The 16044-nt window shown below is 25.8% G+C and overlaps 1 protein-coding gene across 1 annotated transcript; it reads left to right on the top strand.

The window, feature by feature from the left end:
* The first annotated feature begins 3475 nt into the window (after window positions 1-3475).
* Window positions 3476-16044, top strand: LOC126894399 (protein PFC0760c-like). The gene is made up of 5 exons (XM_050665402.1): window positions 3476-3517; window positions 4470-5181; window positions 5689-5974; window positions 10025-10380; window positions 15233-16044. Exons 1-5 carry the CDS (start codon window positions 3476-3478, stop codon window positions 15343-15345), a joined length of 1509 nt encoding a protein of 502 aa, XP_050521359.1. The 3' UTR covers window positions 15346-16044.

The raw sequence follows: 16044 nt of genomic DNA, 5'->3' as shown, positions 1-16044 counted from the left end.
AATTGATTGTTTTAGATTATTAACTATCTTAAATATACAGATAATTTTTTTATCATAACCCACTCAATTACTTACAGAATAATAATAATTTAAACATTTTTTTTTTTGATTATCTATAGTTACACATTATTCTTGGATTATTAACTATGTAATATTTTTTAAGTTCATCCCTTATGCCTGATAAGGGTGTCAACTTTGTTTTTTTTAATTGGAATACATATTTTAAATTTAATAAATTGTTTGAATTTTTCAATTTAATAGCAAATGGCATTTGAACTTTTAGTACAACTTTATTTGTTTATTAGATATAAACATTTACAGTTTCAAATTTTTGAGTTAATATACATGTATAATACACAAAGGATTACAAATACTGGTAGCTAATTGATTTTTTATACATCGATATTAGAAGCTACACACCATTGTTATTATCAATGGTAGTAAGACACATTGTTGTGAGTATATAAATACATTAACTGACAATGCAAAAAGGATATCTATTGATAGTCATAATTAATTATAAAAAATCCTAGATTGTGACAGCAATGTCATAAAAAACCAATTAGTTACCTGTATTTGTAATCCCTTGTGTATTATAAATGTATATTAACTCAAAAATTTGAAAGATAATCAAAAAAAAAAAAAATGTTTAAATTATTATTCTGTAAGTATTTGAGTGGGATACGATAAAAAAATCACTCTGTATAAACTAAAAAGTTTTTAAAACTCTTGGGCACTTGGTTTTTTTAAAAAATTTTTAAACTTAGAATATTAGCTTCGATGCGAAGCTGATAAGGTATTGGTTTTACTAAGATGTGTTTTTTTTTTGTGTGTCTGTTACCAATTTTTCTCAGCTCTCACCGAACCGATTTCTTTCAATGATACGTCAAAAGATCACAAATCGTATCTAGTCGAAGACATTACCCTCAAAAATTGAAAAAAATTCCCTCGTTCCAAAAAAATTACAAATTTAAAAAAAGCTAATTTTCGAAATTTTTAAAATTTTTTTTAATTAAAATTGCTATAACTTTTTTAAAAATAATCGAATCAATATAATTCGTTTTTTATAGATGCATGATATCATTACCTTTCATTTGATATATTTTTTTTGTAAATTTGACCCTTTATCTGCCCATAGAGGAGGAATTTAAAATGACAACTTTTTCACAAAATAATTTTTTTAACTTGATTTTTGAAAATGTTTTGGAAGGTCTGACACTTTTATATATATCTTAAATTAAAGCGTATGTAATATACTTTATCATGAAAAAAAAAAATTTCGGACTTTATTTTATCTTCACGGTAAAAATGGCTACCAAATGCTATTTTTGTGTGAAAATTTTCAATTTTATTTTTTACATTTTTAATTTTATAATGCTATAACTTTTTGAATGATGTATGGATCAATATAATTCTTTTTTTTATAGATGCATGATGTCTTTACCTATCATTTGGTATATATTTTTTTTCATATCTGACCCTTTACCTGCCCACAGGGGGGATTTAAAATGACAACTTTTTCACAAAAAATTTACTTTTTCAACTTAAATTTTGCACTTTATTTTATCTTCACGGTGAAAATTGTTTAAAATTAAACACTATCTAAAGATTTGCATCGAAGCGTTTTTTTTTTATAGTTATTTTAATCACTGTCAGGTATTATACTTGATCCATCAATGCCACGTCACCACTGTGCCGCGACCCCCCTGTGCTGGTTTTTTTTTAATAAAGTCCCTTTAATTTAACTTAACTATCATCTTATTTTATTTTTGCGTGTTCATCTTCAATGGACTCGTGTATTTTTTATTTTTGTACGGCAACGGCCTTGTATAATGTTATCCCTTATTATTATAGTTATGTGACAACTGTCACGAGGTTATGGTGTACATCTACTATCAACGACTCAACAGATATCGACTTCAATCTTTAATTCTTTTCTATTTACTTTAAAATTGTTTTTAATATAAAAATTTAATTTCTTTTTAATATCCTACTGTGGTTCGACAAACCTTTGTCTCGCTCAGTGGGTTGGCGCCTTTTTCTTTTTAATTTTTCAATGCGCCTTAAAAGTTACAAATTTTTCGTTGCGGCCAATTATTTCGATTTTCTTTTTTTTTATATATATAATATTTGTATCCTTTCAAGCATAAAACTAGCTTTGCTTAATCATTTGATCCTGTTTTTTTGCAAGGAATTTATAGAGTTTTAAGAATATCATCATTTAAAATAGGGGCCAAGAACGAACTAGATTTAGTTTTTAATAGGCGATTAGAAGTGAACTCTTAACAGGAGTGTCGCTTTTTAATTTTGAATCATTAAGTAAATTAGAGTTCATAATTAAAAATTGAAATACGATGGCGGCATCAGGCGTTTAAGTCTCCACAAATAATGTAACTGAAGTTAGTAACAAAGAGTAACTAATATTACTATTGACATGTATTGATAAGAAGCATTCGAATAAAATGCGTCAGCATAAAAGAAATATAAAATTACTTTAAAGTAAGGTATCTTGAAACAGGAAAATAGGTATGTTTATATTTGATGTGTTTTATTGAAATATAGTAACCTATGAACTTACACATCATATTTTTGCTACGTTATAAGTTAGTCGATAATTTTATCAGCATTATTAAATAAGGTTAAAGTAAATTAAGATAATATATGTTATTTAATTTAAAAAGTTTTTAAAATAAAATTAGTATATATTTTTATTAAAACGCTAAATAGTTAGTAATAATTCATTTAAATAGAGACTGATTAAAATTAATTTTTGTAAGACTTTAATACAAATAACGTAAATTTTGATTATTTAAAAAAATGATTGCAAAAAATTTTGATTCATTGAACTTAATATGATGTTTATCTGTTATTCTTACGTCATCACAAGTATTTTTCAATGTAAATTCTAGCTCAGAAATACAAGTAAGTACAAAAACTATTTCAAAATGTTAACCGTTAATGATCTTTAACAAATTAAAGGATTTTAAAATGAAAATGTTCGTTCAAACCATGGAATATATAGAATGAACATAACTAAAAATATATTTTGCATTCATATTTTTTACAGTATACCACGAATAATTATAAAGAAATATTATCGAACTTGAAATCATTAGAACATAAATATCAAATGTTAACCATAGTTCTTTTCAAATAAAAATTATTTATAATTAAAACTATATCAAAAATATTAATTTATAACTAAAAATTATTATAAATAATTTTCAAAAATTCAAATAAGCTTTTTGTATAAATTTATATGTAATATAAGTTAGATTCATGTATTTTGTATTTATTGGCTGACTCATTACTATGGAAAATCTTTATAAGACTATTTAATACACAACGCAGCCACGGTACATTATACGGATTCATAGATAAAAAAAAAAAAATTTAAGCTAATTCAAAAATTCAAAGTAGCTTTTCTTAACTTTGACGAGATAAAATAATTAAAATATGTTTATATTTATATTTAATGTGGAATGAGGGACTAGTAGATTTAATTAGTGAGAAAGAGGTATGAGAGGTTGTGACATCAATGAAAAAGAATGAAGCAGTGGGGGACCAGATGAAGTGCCAGTAGAAGTATGGAAAATATTACGTGATGTTGACATAAGGTGGTTGTAGGAACTTTTGAATAAAATCTTATTAGAAGGGAAACTGCTCAACATTCTGAACCATACATCATAGCTGATCTCACTACAGTATTATAGAACTTACCTTACAGCCTAATTAGAATTCAATTATCTCTTAACATACCAGACACATCTCTCCACTTTATTCACCCATACTTAATCCTGTGTCTTACATCCTCATCAATACCACCGTTTCTTTGCAAAACTGATCCTAAATACTTAAAACTTTTCACATCTCCCATCATGCCTTCGCATATTGTCACTGATCTCCTCATTTCTTGGAATAGCTGAAGTATCTTTTACTCGCTTTACACTCACCGTTTTCATTACTGGATCTTTAATTCTCCTCTTGTGTTCTTTCTGTTTTTATATACTCTCTTTCCATTACACCGCAATTCTATTATCATTAGTTTATATTGTGTAGTTATACTGTCTCTCCTCCACATAAAATAATCGCTTTGTGATCTATAACTCCAATTCTTATAAGTAATATAATGTTCTTCCCTCTTCCTAAAATAAGTATTAACCACAACAAGATAATACGATAATACGAAATTCAGGATACCTTCTCTAGCCCAATTTTTCTCATTAACCTAATGAGAAATATTAAAAATAAAAAATAATTTAAGATACGAAAGAATCCGAAGATAAATTGTCAATGACTACCTATGGGAAAATTGAATAATTTGTATTAATTTTCCAAAAATAAAAAATTCTTTGGTATTTTTAGATCATTTTATTATATGCCTTATTTAAAATTAATTTAAACCATAAACTACTTGTTTTATAATTATTACTTTTACTTTCTGTCAAACATTTATATAATGATTTTAGCCACCTGATTATGACACCATATTTGATGATTCTTTTTTACAAGCTGTAATTACTATTAATAATGATATCATATCATTGGTCTGTCGAAAAAATGAAGGATTTATTAATCATTCGCTTATAAATCAAGATGATATTAAGTTGTTATCAAGATCCTGTAATTATGAGTGTAGACAAAAAAAAGTGTCAAGCTTAAACAAATTAAAAAAAGAATTGGAGTCGTTACAGTGTTTTCATACATTTTTATGTCTTCATATTTTAGAAATATTAAAATATGATATTAGAACTAAAAATTTAAATCCTTATCATATTTTTAAAATAAATTATCAACATGTAAGTAACTACGTAATTAGAATAATTTCATTTTTTACTTATGGTAAGTTTGTTGTTAATCCCTGGCAATATAATTTTGCAAAGAGAGTTATTGATATAGCTAGACTTAATCAACAAAAGAAGGATACATTTGAAATCAGTTTAGAATACTTAGATAATACTGCATTACTGTCTTCAATGAATGAATTTTGCGACAATTGTAAAAACACTAATGAATTTTGGAAATTATTTACTTCTTTCACATTTAATACTTTTCAAAAAAAAAGTAATCAATTTTCAAATAGAAAAAATGTTAAACTTTATGTGAAAAATTTACTGTCGAAGATAAACATTCCTTGCGTAATAAAAATGGACAATATTTCTCACATCCTAGTTAACAAAGGTAATAAGTGTAATAATAGTGTTACTCTTACAATAATTTAAACATACAAACATTCTTGTATGCTAATAAAAAAAGATTAATGAACATTCAAATATATAATATTATATAATACATTTTTAATTTTACCTATTGATGAATTATAAGGTTTTACATTTTATTTCATCATCAATTTCTTAGCCTTTATTCCAACTATTTGAGGTCGATTCTACACTACATTTTAACATGTATTTATACTGAATGTCAACCTGACGCAAACTCATTATGACTGAGGATGCTATGGTGTGGTTACTATTAAAGTTCCCGCATAGCTATCCATCCAGTAACCAACATCAAATAATGCAGCTTAAAGGCAACTGGATAATCCACTGTATACACGACGGTCATACTAAAATTACTGTTTATTTACATAATTTTTTTTTTCATATAGATCTCAACTTTTTACAGATTAACCGTTATTTAATTTCTATTTTTTTTAATTAACTTTTAATTTTACGATTAATGGAGCAGCTAACCAAAAGGAAGAAGTTATCGACAGTGACTACGAAAATAAGAAAATAGATTTTCTACAAAGTTTAAAATTAAGTAAATTTAATGTTGAAACATTTGAGAAAAATTCAATACGTTTCTTTAAAAAGGATTTGTTGCTAAAAGAATGTAGAAAACATCTATCAGCTTCTAATTTTCACCGTGCTTGTAAATTTAAACAAACATCAAGCAAAGAAGCAATCATCAAACTAGTAATGGGTATTCGATCTAAAAAATCTGAAGTCACTGAAACTAAAAATAATCACCCGTAAGTATTATTTTAGAATAATATGATATTAGCATCGATACGAAGCTGAGAAAGTATTAATTTTATTATGATGTGTTTCTTTTCTTTCTTTATTTTTTTGTGTTTGTTACCACTTGTTCTCCGCTATCACCAGTTCGATTCCAAATTTCAAATTTATTTTTGTCAACTTAAATGAACCAATAATATATAATTAAATTTAACTTTAAATGCTGTGTCAATTAGATTTATATAATTTATTTATATAAAAATCAGTATACTCCTCTTGAAAGGTATATTAAAATAAAATAAAATACAAAAAATGAATTTTAACACAAATATTGCATATTTTTGAATACGGTAGCCATTTTTACGATGAAGACAACGTAAAGTTCGAATTTTTTTTTCATACTTAAGTATATTAGGTCAGTCAACGAAGGAGTAATTTTGGCGAATGGCGAAAAAATTCCCAACCAAATTTTTTTTTTTTTAAAGTTGAATTAAGATATGTATAATGACATACTAAAAGTCCTCATTGATTGGAATTGAGCTTTTTTTTTACAGCCTCGCAAAAGTTAAAAAAATATGAGCTTTTTTCATTTTCTCAAAAAATATTTAACTTACAAAAAAAAGTATTGTACAAAAGTTGTTTAAAAGACAGTTTTAGACAAAAAAGGTATCTTATATTTTTTCATTTAAACAAATATTTTTCAAGTTACATTACATTTAATATGAGTACTAAAATTTATTTTCCAATTTTATTCATTTTACGGTTACTTTTTATCATGTTGTACTTACATTAGACATAATGTTATAAATGTATGTGTGAATTTATTTATTTATAGTATTTTTAAAGTGTAGTGTATAATAAGATACATCCGATAGAGTAGGTAATTGATTTGACGCTATATTGACATCAAATAACTTTATAGTGGAGAAATCTTCCAATGATTGCATACTTTGCACTAGTAATGCATATAACTTGTATTTAGGATATAAATAAGGAAATAGGAGATCATGTAGCTTTTGTAATAAGCCATTAAAATTTTAAAATTAAACACTATCTACAGATTTGCATCAAGGCGTTGTTTTTTGATAATGATTTTAATCACAGTCACATATCATCTATACTGCACCCAATTATACACACTGTGCCGGAACACTGCTGGTTTTTTTTTTTAATAACGATTAGTTGAAATAGTAGCAATGGGTTTACTTTAATTGTTTCATTATTCATTTTAACAATGGAAGTTATTGAAGATACAGTTATAACTTTATTTGACCTTTTAAGATTTATATCATGAAAGTTATTATCCACCATTGAGTTTACTAGAACAAGACCAATTTTAGACACTTTATGACAATTAATTTTATTATTACCAAAAATTCTGGCTGAGTTGACAAAAGAAAACATGAGGTATATGAAATGAGGAGATCAGTGACAATAGGCGAGAACGTGATTGGAGAGGTGGAGAGTTTTAAGTATTTAGGGTCAGTTGTGCAAAAGAGTGTTGATATTGACGAGGATGTAAGACAAAGAATTAAGTGCGTGGGGTTGAAGTGGAGAGAAGATTATGGCGTCTTATGTGATAAAAGAATTCCAATAAGGTTGAAAGGTAAATTCTACAACAATGTAGACAGACCAGCTATGATGTATGGTTCAGAGTGTTGGGGGCGGTTGATAAGAAAGTAGAGCAGAGAATGAGTGTAGCAGAGATGAGAATACTTAGATGGATTAGTGGAGCGACTAAAAAAGATAGAATAAGGAACGAGCATATAAGAGGTAGTATAAGTGTAGCGGCAATCGTGGATAAGCTGATAGAAAATAGACTTAGATAATTTGTCATGTTATGAGAAGAGAAGAATCGGAAGCTTTTGATTTTCGATTTTATATTTTCAAGTTTAAATTGCTATAACTTTTAGAAAAATGTACGTATCAACACAAATTTTTTTTTCTAAATACATTGTATATACATCTTTCATTTAACATACGTTTAATTTAAATTGGACAATTGCCCTTTATACAGGGGCGTTCAAAACTTGAAACATACGTATAAAAAGTAGAACTTTTTCAACTTAACTTTTGAAAATGTTTCGGAAATACTGCGTCCTTTAAATACATGTCAAATTAAAGCTTACAATAAATGCTATAAGTTCAAAAAAAAAAATTTGTCCCGACACCTTTTCTTTTATAGGAAAATGGACATGAAATTTAACGAAAAATATAATTTTTATGTAAATATTAATGTTTAACATGAAATATTTTAATACTTAAAACTGCCATAACTTTTTGAAAAATGAAAAAATGAAAATTATTTTTTTATATTGAAACCTTAAATATTTATTTTTTTATTTGATATAATTTTTTTGAAAATCTGACTCTACACCTCCCCGCAGGACGAATTTAAAAAATCAATTTTTGCACACACGTTAAGCTTTTTCAATGTAATTTTTGAAAATGTTCTGTAAATATTGACACTTTTATTTTATCTTAAATTAAAGCTTATACTATAAACTTTACTATGAAAAAAAAAAAAATCGAAATATAGATTTTCTTCTTGATGAAAATGGCTACAGTTTTCAAAAATATGCTATTTTTGTGTTTTGTATTTTATTTTATTTTAAAATATCTTACAAGGGAAGTACACTGACGTTTATGAATATTATATAATTTAATTGACATAGAATAAAGTTCAGAAGATATAAGAAGTTAATTTATTTAAATTTTTTGTTTTTTAAAGTCGAAAAAGTAACTTTAAAATTTGAATTAGAGTAAATTATCAATTTTATTACCCGATGAAAGCGAAGGACAGTTGTCGAATCGGTAACACTTTTGTCTTTTATGCTTAGGGTACTAGGTTTGAATTCGCCTGTGACAATGAATATTTTGTATTTTTTTTAAGTTAGAAAAAATGTTCAAATAATTTGATTTTTATCTCATTTAGGATTTCATCACTGTCGTCTCCCCTCCTCATGAGAAGATATTTCTTATTCATATTAATATTATTTTACTATGTGTTTTATTTTTGTGGCTGTGATTTATTTTTCAAACCCTCATTTAACCTACTATTTCAACAATATGTCAAATGATTACAATGTGTGTTTTATTGAAGATATTACCCTCAACAATTGAAAAAAAAACCCTTAATAAAATGAAAAGTAGCTTAAACAGCTTTATTCATAAAAACAATTTAAATTATTCTTTTCTAATATTTTTTAAAGTATTTATTGTCAAATTAGATTTGATATAATAAAAGTATACAACTACAAAAGTTATTTGTTAATTTTTTAACTCTATTTGTGTGTGGGACTAACAGTTTATAACATTCCAAATTTTTTTTGAAACATTTTGTTGTATAAATCATAAATCTAAAAAAAATGATTTTTAATTTAACCTCGATTCAACAATGAATTTTTACAATTATAATCAAAATTTATAATACACTCAACTGAATAGATCTTTTCAATATTTTTTTTGATTGGTTTTTTTAGTTAAAGTAAATCATTAAAATTAATTCAATTCTGCATATTTGAATTATGGAATCATTTTAAACACCAAAAGTTAATTAGAAATGATTAATATGATTTCTATTTATGTAATCTATTTTCTATTATAAAAATGCAAAAAAAATCGAGCTTTTCTGATAAATTTACTGTAAATAGTAATTATAAAATTTTCTGACTCCATATTAATCTTAATAATACCATTTTTTACTATTTAATGATGTAAATTTCAAACTTGCAAGTTGAACTAAAAGTTATAATGATAAATTAATTTTTTTTTTTAACCTTTACAAAAAAAAGTCGGTTAAAATGATTACTTATGACATCATAAAAATCAATAATAATTTGAAAACAATTAACTATAAAAATTATATACTATATGTTAAATGACAGATTTGCATCAAAGCGTTTCTTGTGATAGTGATTAAAATCACTGTCAGATGAAATGTATACTGGACCCAACTATGCCACGTCTCCACTGTTTTTTAATATTATTTTGAAAAAGTTATTTTTTTGTTGAAATTCTAATTATTGGTGATAAGATACTAATTTTCCTGTTGTGCGTTATAGGTGTGCTATTAAGTATGGCAATGTTAATGAGAAAAAGGCAAAAGAACTTTTTGAAAAGACAATGGATGTACAGATTGAATCATGTGCTGCTTTTGTAGATGAACACTTGAACTATTTAACGGCACGACCAGATGGTTTAATTGGAAAAGATGGTATTGTTGAAATAAAATGTCCTTTTAACGCCCAAGAAATGTTTCCTGAAGATGCTATTAAAAATAATTTAATAAAATTTGTGCATTACAACAATAATGGAGATCTTGTATTAAAACGTACTTCTCATAATTTTTATCAAATACAAGGAGAACTGCACATTACAAAAAGACAATATTGTTATTTAATTATTTGGACACCAAAAGGTATTAAAGTAAATTCATATATATATATATATAAAAACTTTTGATTGTAAATGGCTTTTATCATATATACTATGACGCACTTGGCGATTATGAACATTTTTAAAAAACTTTTCTCAAGTCCAATGTTGGATTTATTTCTAGGATTTTTATTTTGTTATCATATTAAGATTAAATTAATCTTAATACAAAGTTTGACTCAGTACCTTATATTTTGCGATACATTTAATACATTACTTCGTAATGTATTTAATACGTTACTTCGTCTCATGCATTTCTAATTTGATTGGTTGAGTTGGGTTTATTTTTGGGGGTAATGTCATCGACTAGATACAATTTGTGATCTTTTGACGTATCGTTGAACGAAATCAGTTCGGTCAGAGCTGAGAAAAGTGGTAATAGACACAAAAAAAAAACCCAGCACAGGGGGGTCGCGGCACAGTGGTTACGTGGCATAGTTGGATCAAGTATAATGATATCTGACAGTGATTAAAATCACTATCAAAAAAAAACGCTTCGATGCAAATCTTTAGATAGTGTTTAATTTTAAAAAATTGGTGGATTATTCCAAAAGCTTCATAAACTGCTAGTTCCTTATTAATATCCTGATTAAGACAAAGTATGTAGAATAAAAAAGAGATTATTAGAAAATAGTATTTCCCATAAAAAAATTATATTGATCAATACACTTTTCAATAAGTTATAGCATTATAATGTTAAAAATGTAAAAAATAAAATTGAGAATTTTCACACAATAATAGCATTTGGTAGCCATTTTCACCTTGAAGATAAAATAAAGTCCGAAATTTTTTTTTTCCATGATAAAGTATATTACATTAGCTTTAATTTAAGATATATATAAAAGTGTCAGACTTTCCGGAACACTTTCAAAATTTAAGTTGAAAAAGTCAATTTTTTGTGAAAAAGTTGTCATTTTGAATCCCCCCCTGTAGGCAGGTAAAAAGTCAGATTTATAAAAAAAATATACCAAATGATAGGTAAAGACATCATGCATCTACAAAAAAAAGAATTATATTGATCCATACATCTTTCGAGAAGTTATAGCATTATAAAGTTAAAAATATAAAAAAGAATTTTTTTACAAAAATCGTATTTTTTTTATTAAGTTTAATGTCTGTTTTCACCATGAAGATAAAATAAAGTCCGAAATTTTTTTTTACCATAATAAAGTATATTACATTAGCTTTAATTTAAGATATATATAAAAGTGTCAGACCTTCCGGAACATTTTCAAAATTTAAGTTAAAAAAATTAATTTTTTGTGAAAAAGTTGTCATTTTAAATCCCCCCTTGTGGGCAGGTTAAGGGTTAAATTTATGAAAAAAATATACCAAATGAAAGGTAATGATATTATGCATCTATATAAAAAAGAATTATATTGATATGTTCATTTTTGAAAAAGTTATGGCACTTTTAAGTAAAAAAAATTGAAAAAATTTTGAAAATTAGCGATTTTTAAATTTGTAATTTTTTTGGAGGTTTCCCTCATTTGCGGGGAACGAGGGAATTTTTTTCAATTTTTGAGGGTAATGTCTTCGACTAGATACGATTTGTGATCTTTTGACGTATCATTGAAAGAAATCGGTTCGGTGAGAGCTGAGAAAAATTGGTAACAGACACACAAAAAAAAAACACATCTTAGTAAAACCAATACCTTATCAGCTTCGCATCGAAGCTAAAAAACATATCATGGTAAAAATTTTAAAAATTATTTTTAACTTTTAAGTTTGATGTGCTTTAAAAGCGTGTTTTTTAGTTTTTTTAAACTATATTTATTTTTCACTCTTTAGTTTCAATAGTTATGATAGTAGTTACTATCAATATCATGGTTGGAATGGGTAACGGGGAATCAGGGTTCAATTCCGGAGAGGGAGTCTGAGAAAGGGCTACCACATCCAAGGAAGGCAGCAGGCCGCAAATTACCCACTCCCGGCACGTGGAGGTAGTGATGAAAAATAACGATACGGGAATCATCTGAGGCCCCGTAATTGGAATGAATACACTTTATATCTCTTAATAAGAATAAAACGTGTTAATATATAAATTTTAATAGTAATTAGTATATATATATATACATGTAAAGTGACTTAAGTACGAAAATATTTCATACACGAGGTATAGCCGTATTTTGTGTGTGGGTGCTGCGCGGAGGGAACGCTATATGTGAGGCAAATACGGCGGCAGCGGCGGGAAGAATATATAAATATATATACGTGAGGCGTATGGCACGTGGTATTGGTTAGTCAAACAAAAATACTCATAGTGGGGCGACGGCTGATAAATGTTGCACGAGTGGCGGGACTGTGTCACAATTAAAATTTGTTTATATATATATATATAATATTAATGGTATGCACACGTGTACGAGTACGAGAATCAAAAATAAAATTATACAGGAATAGTGTTTCCGGCGTGTGGTGAGCGGGGTGGGGTGAATGCGTTACGACAGTCTAGTCTCAAGGCCATAGACGACGGGTTACGCAAGAATAATAACACGTGGCGTGTGGAGAGTTAGAAACAAACTTATAAACATACATACAGGTGAAATTAATATAAGCGTGTTAAACGTTATTATTATCCATGGAAAAGAAATCGTTTACCGTTACCAGTAAATAACATAATAAGATAATGTTTACATCCCAACTTTACATAATATGGACTAACATTTGATACTATAGGAAATTTGTAAAAAAAAAAATCAAAATTTAACAAATTTCAAAATGTTTTATAAACGTAACTACCTTAGATTAAAATAAGAGTTTTTGGTATCAACATTTTTCTTTAAAATTTATCTATAAAAAGACTATCTTAAAATCTTAAAAAAAATTAATTTTTAAAATTTTTTTGTAATTTCGAAAAATAACACAAAACATATTTTAAATATTGTAAAAATTAATTAAAAGAAAAAAGTAATGTAGATCATAAGTTATATGAGTTATAGATCTGTTCCACTCTGTATACATTAGGCGTTACCAATAATAACTTGTACAATTTTTATAATATATTTTTAATTGTAATGATAAAAAAATTGTTGATTGTTAAATTTTATTTTAAAAATAATTCTTATTATTTTTTTAAGTGTAAGCAATACTTTTTTTATATAAAAAATAAAAAGTAATAAATTTTGGTTATGTTTAAAAAATGTATGTAAAGATATACTAAAAATAATTCGAAAAAATACCAAAATTTTTTGAAAAAATTGATTAAGAAAGCTAATTTTAATTTCAGAGCACTATGTGGCCGATATTCCTCAATCTTCCAAAGAATGAGGATTATCGATCATCTGAACGTTATTTAATGTAACTCAAAAACTTTTTACTATTTCCCATGCTTTGTTTGCATAAACAAATCTCAACTTTTCTTCATACCATATAATACTTTTATGTAGAACTCCGAGTATTTATTAGTATTTGGTAAAACATTCAACTTGTCCAAATATGTACTTATAATTTATAGGCAAAGGGTGGTCCATTTTTTAGTGGCTAAATTTAACTTCCCCCTCAGAAATATATGCATTGTTATAAAGAAAATAATAATAGTATTATAATTAGTGATGGGCATAATCGAGATATCTCGATTATGAAAATAATCGAGATATTTCGATTATTGAAATCATATCTATTATATGATTATTTATTATATAAATCGAGATATTCTGATTTTTTAAATAATATTGATTATTCTATAATCGAGTGATTATTTCTAATGATTTCTCGTTTATTATAAAAACAATGATTTCTTGATCTTGAAATGTATATAATCGAATAAAAGTTATTTCGAATGATGTCCATGAAACGATGAAACGAGAGAATACTATTTTTTAGTTTTTATTTAGCATAAATTATAGTCGAATTATTATTAAATTATTGACTTCGAGTCTTCTTATTTTCAACTCGTTCAATCGCTACTCATGACAACACCTTATCTGTCACATTTTTGGGAAGTATGTGACGATTAGAACAAAGTTTTGTCCTGAACTGGCTAAACTACTGAGTTCTGATTCTCTCACTAGTTGTGAATTTATGAAAAATCAATTAGGTGTGGAATCAGGTATTTTAATTATGATGGTCAAGCCGGCTATTGCTACCTTATCTTATGTTTTTATTTTTAAATTTGTTATCGGTTTTTTTAAAATATAGGTAATAATTATTAAATAATAAAAATAACAACTTGTCTTTTATTTAAAGCACTTATTAATAATGCATTATTAATATATTATTGTTATTATTATTCCTAAATTATAGTTTAATATAATAATTATAAATAAACACCAACAAATAAAAAAAGCAAAATTAAATTAATAATTATTTACTATAGGTATATTTATTCATATTTCGAATAATTTTTCGATTCTCTCGATAAATAATAATAGTTGATTATTCTTATCATACGAGCAGACGATTATAACTTCGAGTGATTTTTCGAGAGATTCACTCGATTATGAAAATGTCTCGATTACTAATCATTCGATTATCGAAATCATTCGATTATGCCCATCACTAATTATAATATTATAATAATATTCATATATTATATGAATATTAGTTGGATTTGTTTTTATCATAATATATATGCTATACTTTTATTTTTATAAAAGACATTTTTTATTTATATACAAATTTCCTATTACGGTAATTGTTTTACAACCGACTATGATAAAGGTTTCTCGAATGATACTATATTAATATAAAAAACTATCTTCATAACAATATTTACAATCTATGCTTAAGAAATTATTAAATGATTCCGTATTAAGGGAAATTCTATAAAATTACATGTATAATTTCATTCAAAAATATTTTTACTATAAAATGCTATTGTTTTACTTTTTTAGGTTTAGTTTATTGTAAAATTCTTCGAGATGACAAATTTTGGAATGATAATATGGAAAAAAAACTTATTGACTTTTACGAAAACATTATGTTACCCGAAATAATAAATTCCTGAATTATTTAAGAATCTGATTGTTGCGAATATTTAGCTAAAAAAACAGTATTAATTATACAAGTATAAATAAGACTGAAGAGTCGACAAAAAGTTGTAAAGTTGTAATATCTATTAAACATAAATATATCAACAACTAAAAAAGTTAATTGCTTTAAATTGTATAAAATTTCAGTAAAATTCATAATTTAATTTTTTTTTAAATTAAATTAAGTAATATTATAATATAACATCTATCTTTTCACTATGTCGAAACTCGTTATGGTGAGACTGAAGCAAAGTTGAAACTTACTGGTTTCAACTTTTTGAAATGTATATTTCTATCCTTTACACCTTTTTTTAAGTATTTAAATGTCAATGTGAGATATTAATATAGTCTAAATAAAATTTAAACTGGTTGATAAACAGCTTTTTATTATTATTTATCGAAATATTAACATTTGAAAATGTAGAAAAGGTAATCGGGGCAGTATTTAACGACGGTTTATTTTTATCATAATACATAGATAATAGGGTATTCATTAGTGATAATAAAAAAAAATTATAGGTTTCAGCTCCCAAATTTGTGTATATGTAGGTGTACAAAGAAACCATAAATTTTAAGTCTATTATGTAAGTTTAACCTGTATCTAATTATATTTAACATGTATTTAATTTAGGCTAAAAATTAGCCATTTATCATAGTTTTTTGTTTTTTCATTT

This window comes from Daktulosphaira vitifoliae, unplaced genomic scaffold (assembly GCF_025091365.1).
Source record: "Daktulosphaira vitifoliae isolate Bord-2020 unplaced genomic scaffold, ASM2509136v1 Scaffold_1, whole genome shotgun sequence".
NCBI classification, from domain to species: domain Eukaryota; kingdom Metazoa; phylum Arthropoda; class Insecta; order Hemiptera; family Phylloxeridae; genus Daktulosphaira; species Daktulosphaira vitifoliae.
The sequence above is the reverse complement of the archived record's forward strand: the minus strand, read 5'-3'. Positions and strand labels throughout refer to the sequence as shown.

Excerpts from the sequence above, each read along its gene's own strand:
- LOC126894399 (XM_050665402.1), top strand. The coding sequence starts at position 3,476 with ATGTGGAATGAGGGACTAGTAGATTTAATTAGTGAGAAAGAG. Across the intron at positions 3,518-4,469 it reads ATTTAATTAGTGAGAAAGAG|CCACCTGATTATGACACCAT; the intron begins GTATGAGAGGTT and ends TAATGATTTTAG. Across the intron at positions 5,975-10,024 it reads GAAACTAAAAATAATCACCC|GTGTGCTATTAAGTATGGCA; the intron begins GTAAGTATTATT and ends TGTGCGTTATAG.